General features: G+C 42.1%; 1 protein-coding gene, 1 long non-coding RNA gene and 1 pseudogene across 3 annotated transcripts in view; 2 read left to right on the top strand and 1 right to left on the bottom strand.

The window, feature by feature from the left end:
- Positions 1-4,292: 4,292 nt before the first annotated feature.
- On the top strand, positions 4,293-7,843 carry LOC112829780 (thyroid transcription factor 1-associated protein 26 pseudogene; annotated as a pseudogene).
- Positions 7,844-8,187: 344 nt separating this feature from the next.
- On the bottom strand, positions 8,188-11,326 carry LOC112829082 (uncharacterized). 2 transcript variants are annotated; one of them, XR_012381840.1, is made up of 3 exons: positions 11,187-11,326; positions 9,395-9,487; positions 8,188-8,389 (listed from the first exon to the last, which is right to left on the bottom strand). It is a non-coding gene; the product is annotated as an uncharacterized lncRNA (long non-coding RNA). The 2 variants fall into 2 exon arrangements; XR_003209658.2 differs by lacking the exon at positions 11,187-11,326 and adding an exon at positions 10,993-11,164.
- CAT (catalase) overlaps positions 11,208-13,599 on the top strand; it is a 37,285-nt gene continuing 34,893 nt past the window's right edge. The window contains exon 1 of the mRNA XM_025878438.2: positions 11,208-11,336. Coding sequence (XP_025734223.1) covers positions 11,271-11,336 — 66 coding nt within the window. The 5' untranslated portion in view covers positions 11,208-11,270. The remainder of the gene's footprint in view (positions 11,337-13,599) is intronic.

Here is a 13,599-nt window from a genome sequence, read left to right as displayed (position 1 = left end):
TACAAACATTGGCTGTAATGACAATGTTTCGATGTGCTTTTCATTTCCTAGATGTAGTCATAAACCCATGTAAACGGTGGCTGAAATGGTTGGAAGTGGAGTATTTAGAGGATCTGACATGGTTTAGATAGGGTTCTTCACATGGCTGCCTACACAATACTCTTTTTAGTTTCTTTCTTTACAAATATGCTTCTCCCCCCACCCCCTTTCTTTTAAACACTGGTACAGAACAACTAGAACTTTGACTTTGGTATCACAATTTATGTGGCCGATTTTATAGACTATTGTGTTTCATGTTATAGAATACTTCTGAGAGTTACAAATAATTTTTTTTTAGGGCATAGGGCTTTTGTGTAGGTATGTTTGGAAGGGACAAAGAGTAATAACATGGTGGAATATGATAAAAGGAGGGCATATACTTTTCCTGGTACAAGCCACATACCTCCTCTGTCCCCAGCCTAATGCAATGTTTCTGTCCATAGTTTATGTTGAATTCCCTGTCCACGCAGTCTGTGGTTTGCCACTGCTAGATCCTTCTTCCAACTGTGAGGCTCCCTGTGGGGTTCACTGTGGTGTGAGGAGGAGTCTTGGTGACTGACATTTTGGCATCCTTTGCTTGTTGTAGGCTTCAGCTGCCTCAACCCCTTTCCAATATCATGATACTCTCCTTTGCTCAAGATTTACTCTATGATTAATTTTTACTATAGACACTTGGATATCAGAAGTTAGACTGTTTAAGGAATGCATATTGCTATTAAGTAGGGTAAGTCTCCCACACAATTAACTTCAGGACTTGTGTTGTCAGGGTTTCTGTTAATGGAACGATATACAGAATAATCCCTAAACTTCACAGTGTGATCATACAGCAATATAGGTCATGTTCCAAACACCAGCAAAGGTGGCCATAGGATCAGGGCCTGTTTTGAAGATAATAGCTGATATTTACTAAAATAATCAACTAATTATACAGTAATGACAAAGTCAGAAACAAATGTTCACTGCTAAGTAATTCCTTACCTTGGGATAATAATATAAGTTAGCTTATAGTACTTTTGGGTGGATGACCTCAGGGTTTTATAAATACTAATACATTATATCTTATACATGGAAGAATTAAGAAAATTGTATGGCCATTTCTCTGTATAGCCCGATTGTATGTCTGTGTTTATATTTTCTTTTTAACTTATGTCTTTGTGTCTTAAATTGTTCCTACAGAAAAGACCACTAGGTCCAAGGCAAAACTGTGACACAGGTAGAGTTTGAGTTCAACAGCTTCTGCTTCATCCTCATTTCCGTTTGTTTTTTTCTTCGCTCCTGATATGTCTTCACCCCCACATAAGGCCTAAACTGGGCCTCATTCTGGGCCCCAGTCAGCTACTCCATAACTTATAATTAAGGTATTACCTGAGCAAATATTTATATATGACCCCTCCAAGGACTGTGCTTACATTTATTTGGTAAATGTTTACTTTGATATATTAAAATTGCAGAAAGTTACAAAAGTAATACAAACATCCCCAGTTTACCCTTTATGCAGATTCAGTAATTGTTTACATTTTCCTCTGTTTATCATTTGCTTGCTTCCTTTATTTGTATGTATGTATGTATGTATGTATTTTTTTTGAGCCATTTGATAGTGATTTGCAGACATCATTCCTCTTTACCACTAAGTGCTTCAGTATGTATTTTCCAAGAACAAAACATCCTCTTACATAACCACAGTGCAATGATCAAAACCAGGAAATTTAACACTGATACAATGTTATTATTCATATTAATTTTATAGTTTATATTAGGTTTGTAAATTATCCCAATAATATTCTTTAAACCTTTCCACTCATTCCAGATCCAATCCAAGAATACACTTTATACTTAATTGGCATGTCTCTTTAGTCTTCTTTAAATTGGGACAGTCTCTTAGTCTCTTTCATTTTCTCGGTATTTTAAAAAAGTGTAGGCCTATGATTTTGTAGAATGTCCTTCAATTTGAGTTTTGTCTGATGTTTCCTCACAATTAGATTCAGGTTATGCATGTTTGGTAGGAATAGCAAAGAAGTGATGTGTTCTTTTTGGTATAGCATATCAGAAGGCTCATGATGGGTGGAATATATTTCTTTTTTAAAAGAGTACTCTTAAACATGCGAAAGCTTTCATGTCATAAAGGACAATATATTTAAAAATGAAATGAGAGGATGTATTTGAACAAGGGATCTTATCAAATCCCTTAAGGGATTTTGTTGTCATATAGTTTGTCCTAGTATTAGTTCACCCATTAATTCATTTATTTGTTCATTCATTTAGTCCATGTTGAGTCAAACACCTACGGAGTAGTAGAAAACTTCCAGGTGCTGAGGATAAGCAGGAAGAACAAAAACAAAACAAAAACCCACTTTCCTCCTGAAGCTTCTATGTTTTAATGTGGCAAAATACACGTTAAACAATTTAGGTTGGTTATATAGTATGCTAGAAGGTAAAAAGGGCCGGGGGGGGGGAAATAGAAAGCAGGGAAGATATGATCAGGAATACTGTAGGAGGCTGTAACTTTAAGGGAGGTGATGGGGAAGGCCTTCCTGAGAAGGGAACGTGGTAAGCTTCAGGCCCAGAGGCTGAGCAATGTGACTTCTGTACTTTGAGGAGGCAGAGATTAAAAGGGCGTTCAGTGAAAGAACTCTACCTTTGAAAATTTTATTAGTGAATCATCTATAATTTATCCATCAAGTAGTTGAAATGTCAGAGGCCAGGGAGGAGGAAAGGAACAGTGACTGCTGTTCACTGGTATTTAGAATATTGGGTGGGATGGAACTGGGAAAGATGCAAGCCCAGTGCAAGGTTGCAGAGAACGAAGCTTCTAGTGCTTGCTAAGTAGAATACTGAGAGAAAGATAAGGTGGGAGACGGAGAAGGAGGGCTAGGAGGGATAAGTGGGGCAAAATCTGAACAACTGGCAGAAAGTAAGCTAGATAATAACATATGATGCACATATTGTATGCTGTATTTTAAGATTTTATATTTTAAGAAAGTAAATAGACTGTTGAAGCAATTGCATTTGACACTTGACACCAGAGGAAGAATTTTGCTTCATGTCACAATGTCTCAGAAATGAATCTGCTTATGTCCACCTATTCTAGAGTGAGAGTTTCATATAAGTGATAATATAGGTCAATGGATCCTCTTGCCTGGTGGAAAGTGAGTCTTTTAATGGACATGTTTTCTCAGGGAATATTCATTCTACTATCTCCAAAGTCTGAGGTTCCTGCTGCCCTTTTGCTGTCAGGATGGAGAGATGTCTAAGGATCTTCCTCATCCCTTTTCATCCTCACCGCCCCTACAAGGCCCATCTCCTCTGGTACCCTTTTCACCTCCTTTGGTTACCCCTGAATCCCATATGGTTCCCTAGGCCTGTAATGCTCTTATATCACAGCTACTTCTCATTCTTTCTTTCAAAGACACTCTGGAATGTCATTTTCTTGTGGTCTTTCTCACCTATGTGGGGTTCACAGTTGGTTTACATCAGCGTGCTACCCAGAAAGCCAGGTCTGCAGGTGGAGAGGAGGAGGTAGGATGGTAGGATGCTTCAGTTGTGTTCTAAGAATGTGGGACACTCACCCCAGATCTTCCTGCATTCCTGCCTGCTTTGTGGCAGGCAGGACCATGTCGAAGTTGAGATGTGACCTCTGGGGCCTGGTTTGAATCCTGGCCCTACCACTAACTAGCTATGTGCCTTTGGGAGGTTACTTTATCTTTCTGTATCTCAGTGTCCTCATATGTAGAGTGAAGATACTAAGAGTTCATACTTGATGGGGTTGTTGTAAAAATTACATGGGTTAATATTGGGAAATGCTTTTAGAGTAGAACCTGGGACATTGTAGGAATGATATACCTGCTTATTAAATAAATAAAATAGGTTTGAGATGACGGTTGTAGGGAACAGGAAGGTTTGGTTTAGGACAGTGGCTGGTCCTTGTTTATCACTATGTGGACCTGGAGCTACACTTGCAGTGACCAGGGGCAGTCTCTTCACTCCAGCACATTCTATAAGGGTGGACTGTAATACAACACCCTGATGCCAAGTATGCTGTATTTCCTCAAGAGCTCCAGCAGTCCATGAAAGAGCCATGTGTTGCTCAAGAGCAATACTGGGAAATGCTGGTCACTAGGCCTACTGTGCGCTCCATCTCTCTTGACCCTTGCAACAACCCAATGATGTCAGTGTGGCAGATGCTACCAGTTGACCACAAATCTCCATTTTCCCTTTCTTCTTTTATCATAGAATGCCTGAGTTTTGTCAAGCACATGGTCGCACAGCTGGTGACTATATCGCCCAGCTTCCTGAACAGTGAGGCATGGCCATGTAACCAAATTCCGGCCAAGGGAATGTGAGCAGAAATCAAGTGTGCCATTTCCAGGTTGTGCCTTCAAAAGGAACAGGCAGGGCACCTGGGTGGCTCAGATGGTTAAGTGTCCGCCTTTGGCTCGGGTCATGATCTCAGAGTCCTGGGATCGAGTCCCACATCGGGCTCCCTGCTCCTTAGGAGCCTGCTTCTCCCTCTGCCTCTTTCTCTCTCTCTCATGAATAAATAATTAAATCTTTAAAAAAAAAAAAAAGGAACAGGCATATGCTCCCTTTGCTCCTTTGTCCTACTCTCATTGGTTGGCATACAGTTATGGCTGAGGGAGGGGGGACAGACACCTCAGACTCGGAGATGAAAGCCTCATATCGAGGATGGCTGAACTGCCTAACCAGCCGTGCAGTCCAGGTCTGAGATGTTTTGTATGAGAGAAATAAACTTTTATATTGTTTAAGTCATGGTATTTTTGGGGGGTTCTTTTCATTTAGCAGCTTAGAAGGTGTTAATATCTCTATCTTACAAGAGAGAAATGGAAGCTTAGAAAGATTAAGTGACTCAGTTTGTAAGAAGCCATAGTGGGATTCAAACCCAAGTGCTCTGATGCTGGAGCTGAGACTTTTACTGTGCATCATGTCATTTTGCCCCTTGAAGCCCTGCTGGTCTATGATCTGGGTTAATGGGAAAGAGAGGGGGAGAAAGATAGTCCCGGCCCTCCGGGTCTACATCCCCCGCTACAACCAACAGTTCCACTCAGTATGTACAATTTACAACTATTAGTTTCTTCACAGATACATAACTGTGTGGTCTCAATCCATATTGAATGTGTTGATTTATCTATGAGGTTTTTGTCATTTTTTTGAATTGTCAGAGTTTAAGAACCCAAGTCTGGTTTCTGCATACAGATTTAAGCCCAGAGTCGAGCACAAATGCAACACTTAACAGCATATACCAAGGAGACCATCGAAATACCTCAAAGACAGCAGCCCTGGAACATAACTCAAGCCAGGCACAGCATCCCAGTAGTTCACACGACGGACTTGCACAGGCGTTGCAAGGGAGGGAAAGATGAGGAAGGAGAGTGGATGAACATCAGGAGCCAAAGCCAGTCTGAGTCAGATACAGAGGCCAGCACGCTTGGGCAAACTTGAGAAAGGCTGAACCCCAGCCGCAAATGTTCGCTTGCTCTTCTCATTCTAGTCAAGGTGTCACAACACCATCACTGATGAAGTCAGGCTTTCCAGAAAGAATGGAAGAAATCTCTTCAGATTTCTGTGGCCACAGTGGGGCTAATTTATTTGGCCATTATTTCCTTGGGGAAGCCTCCCATGACCTCTCAAGCTCAGGTTGGGTGACTTTCTTTGGTACCACTGCAACAGCTCTTATTTCCTTTCTCAGAACACTCTTCACATGGTGTTATTTCCTGGCGATTTGTATGTTTTTGGTTTTGTTTTGTTTTGTTTTTGCCCATACCCATCTCCTTTAGTGCTATGTTCCCAAAGTCAAGCATGCAGAGCACATAGGACACTGAAGACGTTCACTAGATGGACTGAATCCCATGGGGGTGGTGGTAATGGCTCAATATAATACAAAAGGTGTTGTTCTTTCTGAACAACCTAATAAAGATATGCATTGTATAGGCATCTAGAATGTAACTACTTACCTATCTTTAAAATTTTATTTCCAGTCCTCACTCTCAGTGTTGATGAGTGTCAACTGGCTCAAGTTTTGTAGAGAACAATGGACAATATGTCACAAGAGACTTCAAATATTGATATGATTTGAACCAAAAGTTACCTCTAGAAATAGGTCCTAAGGAAGTAAATAAAAATACAGAAGAAGGATGTTCACTATACTGTTATTCATACTAGAAAAAAATTAAGTGTTTCCAGTAAGGGAATGTGTAAATAAGGGATCAGTTTTTTTATTGCACACTGTGCAACCATGAAAACACACACACACACACACACACACACACAAATTTTTTCAAAGACTAATGACTCAGGGAGAATTTCATCCCACAAGGTTAAGCAAAGAAAGCAGGACATAGGACATGGTTGTTGTGCCATGGTGCCAGAGAGGCTGGCAGCAAGGTGGTGGACGGAGTTTTGGGATGCATGGCAATGAAGTTTCTCATCAGATTAAGGAATAAGAAATTTAAACCACAGTTGTAGTGACCTAACCATTTTGGGAGGGAGCATTCCTGACAGGCTCTGCATTTCAAGAAAACAGAAGATTCAGCTAAATGACAAGAGGTTGCTATGGAAGGAAAAGAAGGTTCAAACCTCATAGGAATCCCTATTCGCAGATGGATGCCCTGACAACCTGAAACATCTCTAATTAGCTGAAGGGGAAAGGCTCAGGAAGCAATTTAAAAAAGTTAAGCAGCCTCTGTCGGCAGAACAAGGTGTCCAGCCATTGCCAGAAGAACAATGTAGCATTGACCAGGCTTTGTGTGAAGAAAACCGCAGAGTTGACCAGCCTTAGCCAGAAGAGCGTAGCAAAAGTGTAGACTTCATTACTATTCCAAAGAAAAATTAATCATCAACTGAAAAAGCACAAGAAAAAGTGAACAAGTACAAGTTAAGTGTGCTGCTAAGAAACAAGAATCTTGAGAGGAGAAAATGAGAGAGACAAAGTTCAAAAGCTCTACAAAATGAAAAAAATGCAAGTGTTCAAAAGATTGAGCAAAAAGACTAAACATAAAAAGGGCTAACCAAACTTGAATTTACAAATGGTGTATCTTCTCTCTCTCTCTCTCTTTTTAAAGATTTTATTCATTTATTTGATGGACAGGGACAGCGAGAGAGGGAACATAAGCAGGGGGAGTGGGAAAGGGAGAAGCAGGCTCCTTGCGGAGCAGGGAGCCGGATGGACGTGGGGCTCGATCCCAGGACCCCGGATCACGACCTGAGCCGAAGGCAGATGCTTAATGGCTGAGCCACCCAGGCGCCCCACAAATGGTATATCTTTAAAAAAAATAATAAAAAACAGCTGTCAGATGCTTCGTCCTTAATCAAGGATTAAGCTATCTGCTGTCTATCGAGTTCTTTTGAATATGTAATGTACCGCCCAACAATTAACTAAATTTATCAACATAAACTGGAATGCTAAGCTATACAAATACCATGTCTAAATCTTCCATATATGATCTACAGAATATGATTTGTTTCTTATTTACCTCTGAGGAAAGTTGGCCTGAAGGATGACAGGTTTAAGCATGTAATACTTTTGTATCACATGAAATTCAGGGCAAATGAAATGTTTTTGAAAGTTTTTAAAAAAAGCAGCTTGTGGGTAAAGGCAGTGCCACTTTTGCGGTCCTGCAAATTTCCACGGTGGCCTAGGTGGGTGTGTGGGTGGGGGTCTTCACACCAAAGATGTCTCGACTCTGCTCCTTGCCCATTAGCCACTTCAATCCCCCGCACCAACCCACCCCCAAGCAACTCAGCTTCCTGGGTCTCCGCCAGTGAGGGGAGGGCCCTGACCCAGTATTAATGAGCAACATGAGGAGAAGTGCTCTGTGCCATGGTCTTTTTGGGGTAGTGGGTGGCAGTAATACTTCAGCTCTCATCTCCCTCAGGGGCAAGGAGCACCCAGGGTCTTCTCTGGGCATTGGGGAAGGGCTCCAAGTGCCTGCGGTGCCTCCCTGTCTCTAATGGTGTGTCCCGTACTCAGATTGGTGTAGACTGTTGTTATTTTGTATGAGCGAAATTGTTTTTACTAAACAGATTTAATACTTGAAAAAAAAGGCACACACAATTATATGTTCTGTATGATCATTAGTCTCTCTCTTTCTCTCTCTCTCTCACACACACACATTACATACATGAGAGAAAATATCAGCAAGAAAGATCTCTGTTTATTACCATCCTTGGATAACTGTTTATTTTACATATTATTTTGTATTTCTAAGCCCCCATTAGTGGGCATTCATTACTTTTAAAATGAGAAAAAAGAAGTTACGGTAATAACAAATGCCAAATTCTTATTCCTGTGTTTCCTTCTTCTCAAACACCCAGATCAATACATGGAACACGTGGCCTGGGGGAGAAAAAGCACATGGATTTTTTTCCTTCAGGATAGTTCCAACTATGGCCACTACCAGATGCCAAAGGACATGTGGGCTACCTCCTCTTAAGTAATTGTTCTTATTAAAGCAGGAGTAAGGTGTGATAAAGCAAAGTAGGCAGAGTAGAGGGTACATGCCACTACCACATATAAAACCACTGGCACTTTTTGCAAATTCTGCTTCCCTCTCTTGTCTGCTCAGGCCTAGCCCACCGTGGGTTGGAAACATACAGCTGCGGTAGAGTTCACCGTCCTCCCCTCACAGGGCATTCTGGATTGTAAAACATCTCTTTTCTTTGACACTCTCTTCCTTTTTTTTCCCACTCTCTCTATCCCCAAGTTACTCTGCCAGGTCACTGTGAAAGAATAAAATAAAAATATGTGGAACATGCTCAGCCCCTCAGAGGGTGGGTGGAATCAGAACAGAAAGAACAATCTCGGTTTCTGTTACTGCCCCTGCTGCTCTGTGTACCTGTCATCTAACAAAACATAATTCGTCCTCTCCATTCTTTTCTTTCAAGTAAGTGATGAAAGACAATTTGTTAATAAAGGTTCCTAGTTACACGGCCAGACTTTTCGCTTCAGCATTTATTGTATTGCCTACTTTGTAAGCCTGGATTTAGATTTGGTGATATCAGGATTCACAACATTATGTTTTGTGCCAGTACATTTTATTTCACTGGGCTCTGAAAAATCAGAGAACAGCATTTTCTAAATAACAATTTTATTCAAAACCAATGAAAATACTCATGCGTTTATGTTAATAAAATATAAAAATCTGGGACCAAATTTGTTTATTGAGCCAATCACTTGGAAGTACCTGTAGGAATCAAATAGATTTAATGTATTTTTTAACTAGGGCTGATTTTTAGAAGTGTTTTCACTTAAACTATGATAAAATGATAGTTGTAAAGTCAATGAATATAATAGTAGGTATGTAGCCAAAATAAATTCATTGTCATACTTGAAAGCACATACCTTATTTTAATGTACAAGATACGACATGATCTGAAAGTGTCTTGTTTCTCCATTTCTCTTTCACTGGAAATTCCTCAGGAATCCAAACCAACACTGAAGGAAACAGAGAAAAAAAAAAATAAACAGGACAATGCTCATGTAAAGAACAAAGGTTAACACATGACATCAGTTTTTGTTTACTTTGTTGAAATTTAGTCAATGAAGAAAATGATTAATTTGATTTTTTCAACATTTATTTATTCACCGAGCCATGAGCTCAGGAGATGGTCAGGGCTAGAATCCTGACTTTCTGCCTTAATAATGGTGTAATCTTGGACAAGTTACTTATTTAACCTATGCCTCAGTTTCCTGAGTTGTGGGTAGCAAAAGACATCACACAAATCACACAGCCAACAGCATCTTCACAGTTGTGTAAGTGTGACGAAGGAAAAATACAGGGCACTGAAGATTGATTTGGGGGCTGCTTTTTCAATGAACGGCAGAAGTTAAACTTTTATGACAGGTTCTTGGTATCACGCTTTTGTAAAATCAAGAACTTCTGAAATTTCTACGGTCATATGCCCACCCATTATTTGTAGCTTTACTGAAAAAAGTAAAATTTAAAAATTGAGCACTCTTAATTTGAAGATTATGGTATGTTTATGTGTATTAAGGTGTTTAAAAAGAAATCCTAGCACCTGAAGGGGGGGAGGAATCACTCAGTCCATTTGAATACAATGACAAACGAGTCAATAGCTTACAAATATTTAATTTTCCAACATGGCTCTTTAAAAACATAAGAGTTCCAAAATTCTTAGAATTTTTCAAAATACTTATTCTTAGAAAGGTTGGATAGAACAGAGGTTCAGGGCCCAGGCTCTGAAATCAGAAGACTGAGGATCTTGGCTCTGACATTTTGCTGGTTTTTAAGCTTTTGACAAGTTCCTCCACCTCTTTTCAGCCTCAGATTCTTCATATTTAAAGTGGGGGATAACCAAACTTTTCATCACGAATCTCGAGGCTGTTGTAAAGATTAACTGATACAGTCTATCAAACATCTAGCAGCATTTAGCACACGGTAGACACTCCAAAAGGGGGAGGTGCTCAGCCAAAAGGGAACTTCCTTCCTAAGGATTTGCCACTATTAAGACCATTAAGAACCTGTCAATGTTTCATTTTCCCGTGTTTTTTAAAAAAGGCAGTTTTTCTGTATACATGGTCTGTGGTCCAGGAACACTAACGTGACATTTGAGAGTAACACGACTGGTTAAAACTTCACTGCGCCATCAGTGTTTGCATTTACTCCAAATTCCCATCAATCCTTCAGTTGCAAACGATACTAACATTAGGGTAAGTCAAAAATTCATCTTGCACAGAGGAATTCAAGGCAGGATTTCTGACTTATTAAGAGCTGAGATCGCGTTTAGAGGGCAAAGCCCCACCCAGCAGCGCCTAAGCGTTCCCTCAGCAAAACCTGTAGGCCACCAGCCGTCGCGTCGCGGGGCAGCCTGAAGGATGCTGATAACCTGAGGCGACAGTCGGGGCCTCACAGGCGGGGCCCAGATCTGGGTTCATGAATCCCAGGGTTGGGGGTCGGGCTCTCCTCCCCTTTCACACACCTCTCTGGCCTCTCCCCGTCCCGGGGTTCCGTCTACCTCCAGAGGGGACCCAGCGCCTCGTCCGTCTCCTCCCGCCCATATTTGGGTCCAATCCCATCCTGCCTGGCGCTGGAGCGGCCAATCAGGAGGCGGTCTCCTCGCGGGGGACGGGACCAGAGGGGCGGAGCTGACTGGCGGAGTCTAAAGTCGCCTACTTAAGTCGCGCGGGTTCGTCGGCTGAGGGTGGAGACGTGTTAGCTGAGGTCGCTTGCTACGTTCTGCGAGGCCAGTCGCACACCATGGCGGATAGCCGGGATCCAGCCAGCGACCAGATGAAGTCCTGGAAGGAGCAGCGGGCCGCGCAGGTATACCCTGCGTCCCCCGAGCCAGCCGGAAGGTTTGCGCAGAGAGCTGGGCGTGGGCAAGTAACGGCCCCGGCTTTGCCTGCGCAGCGGCGTTGCGGGGGGCTGTACCACTGATCACGGGCCGGGGTGGGCGCCGCTTTTCAGTCCCGGTGGACTGTTCCATTCGCGGGGAGGAGAGGAGAGGGTTCTGGGGGGCATGCCTGCAGATTTTGTCGTTGGTCGCAGGGCGTGGGTGATTGGCTCCGAGTTTTGCAATTTTGCCAACTGGGACAGAGGTCGCAGCTTGAGGGAGAAATGAAGGCTCGTGGGGGAAAGAGGCAGAGAGCTACAGCTGCAAGAAAGGAAGTGAGGGGGGAAATGGGAACGGGGCTCTCGCCTTGACCTTGCTCCAGCAATAACCACAAGCTTCCATATTTGCGGGGTGCTGTGGGGGCAAAGATCGTGCTTTATCATCTCGATATCCCCAACAGCAGTCACAATACCAGATACCCCGTTCGCGCGGCATTCAACGACGAAATAAAGAATTTTACGGCCATGATTACATTTGCATTTAAAAACACCATACCTAACATTTTAGAGCTAGAAGCGACATTAGGGATTGGTTAATGCGTTTATTCACACGTATTCTTTGAGTGCCTGCTTGTGCTAGTCATTGTGCTGAGACAAGGTGTACAAATGCCAGTGAGGCAAGAACTGGAGCGTAGAGAACCTCAAAGTCTAGTCAGGGAGACAACACAGATAAACAGATGATTACAATACGGCGTGGTGAGGGCTCTATTTTTTTTTTAATTTTTATTTTTTAATTTTTTTTAATTTTTTATTGTATGTTAATCACCATATATTACATCATTAGTTTTTGGTGCAGTGTTCCATGATTCATTGTTTGTTCATAACACCCAGTCCTCCATGCAGAACGTGCCCTCCTCAATACCCATCACCAGGCTAACCCATCCCCCTACCCCCCTCCCCTCTAGAACCCTCAGTTTGTTTTTCAGAGTCCATCATCTCTCATGGTCCGTGAGAGGTGAGGGCTCTAATACAAGTTATCTGTAAAGTGTCAAGGGAGTGACGGGACTTGGCTGGAAAGCTTCCCAATGCACGTGACATCTGAACAAGAACTTCAAAGATGAGAAGGGAGTTCAGCTCCGTGGTGGTGGGTGAGGCATTCCTGGCCAGTATCCAGGGGCGCACAGTCTCAGAGAGCATCTTTGAGCAGGTTGGATTAGTTGGGAGTGCTTCTGATCTGAGTCTTCCCTTGTCATATTGGTCCAGAGAGTCTTGAGAGACTTGGCCATTTCCCATGGCAGAGAGAGGGCTAGAGCCATGCTTTTTCTCATCTTAATGCTCTTTCTCAAAACTGGGTTAGTATTCATGAACTGGAGTATTAATGCTAAGTGCCCATGGATGTTGTAATGATTTAACAACAGTTAATGATTCTCAAAATTAAGAGGCAAGCTAGTCTCAGAACAAAGTGGGGGGCGGGTCCTTTAAAAATGAATAAATTGTGCTTTATGAAAAACTCACTACATTGTCCATGTTTTTCTCAGTTCACAGAGTATCATGAAAACTTCAGTGTGAATCAGGATTTAGCAACCGCTAGATATAGAAAGAATCGTGCTCCCCAGCAGCTAAGTTCTAATCTTGACTCTGCCACTAACTAGCTGCTTTATAATTGCTTTATAATTCCCTGCTCTTGAGAAGGTTATCATGCCCCTCTAAGGGCCTGGCACATCTCTCTTCTTGTTTTGTCCTTTATTATATGCCAGGAGGGTAGTTCAGTTTTTCATGAGTTCCTAAAGTGAACCAGAGAGACTTAGAGTCTTATCAAGGACAGGCAGCTAGTTAGTGGCAGAGTCAAGATTAGAATTTAGCTGCTGGGGAGCACGATTCTTTCTATATCTAGCGGTTGCTAAATCCTGATTCACACTGAAGTTTTCATGATACTCTGTGAACTGAGAAAAACATGGACAATGTAGTGAGTTTTTCATAAAGCACAATTTATTCATTTTTAAAGGACCCCCCCCCACTTTGTTCTGAGACTAGCTTGCCTCTTAATTTTGAGAATCATTAACTGTTGTTAAATCATTCCACACTAGTGGCGATTTACGCTACATGGTCGCCCATGTGTGAAACATCTGGCTCATGAGAACACATCTATAATGGGGGGCTCATAGTTGAAATACTGTTGTCTCCTCTGCCTATGGCATGTCTGTGCACTGTGTACATGGTCCTGACTGGCAGTCACTTTAATGTCTTGTTCTTC

The sequence above is a fragment of the Callorhinus ursinus genome, unplaced genomic scaffold (genome assembly GCF_003265705.2).
Source record: "Callorhinus ursinus isolate GAN/ISIS: 27379988/994484 unplaced genomic scaffold, GSC_fseal_2.0 scaffold21, whole genome shotgun sequence".
NCBI lineage: Eukaryota > Metazoa > Chordata > Mammalia > Carnivora > Otariidae > Callorhinus > Callorhinus ursinus.
This window is presented reverse-complemented; position numbering and strand designations above follow the sequence as displayed.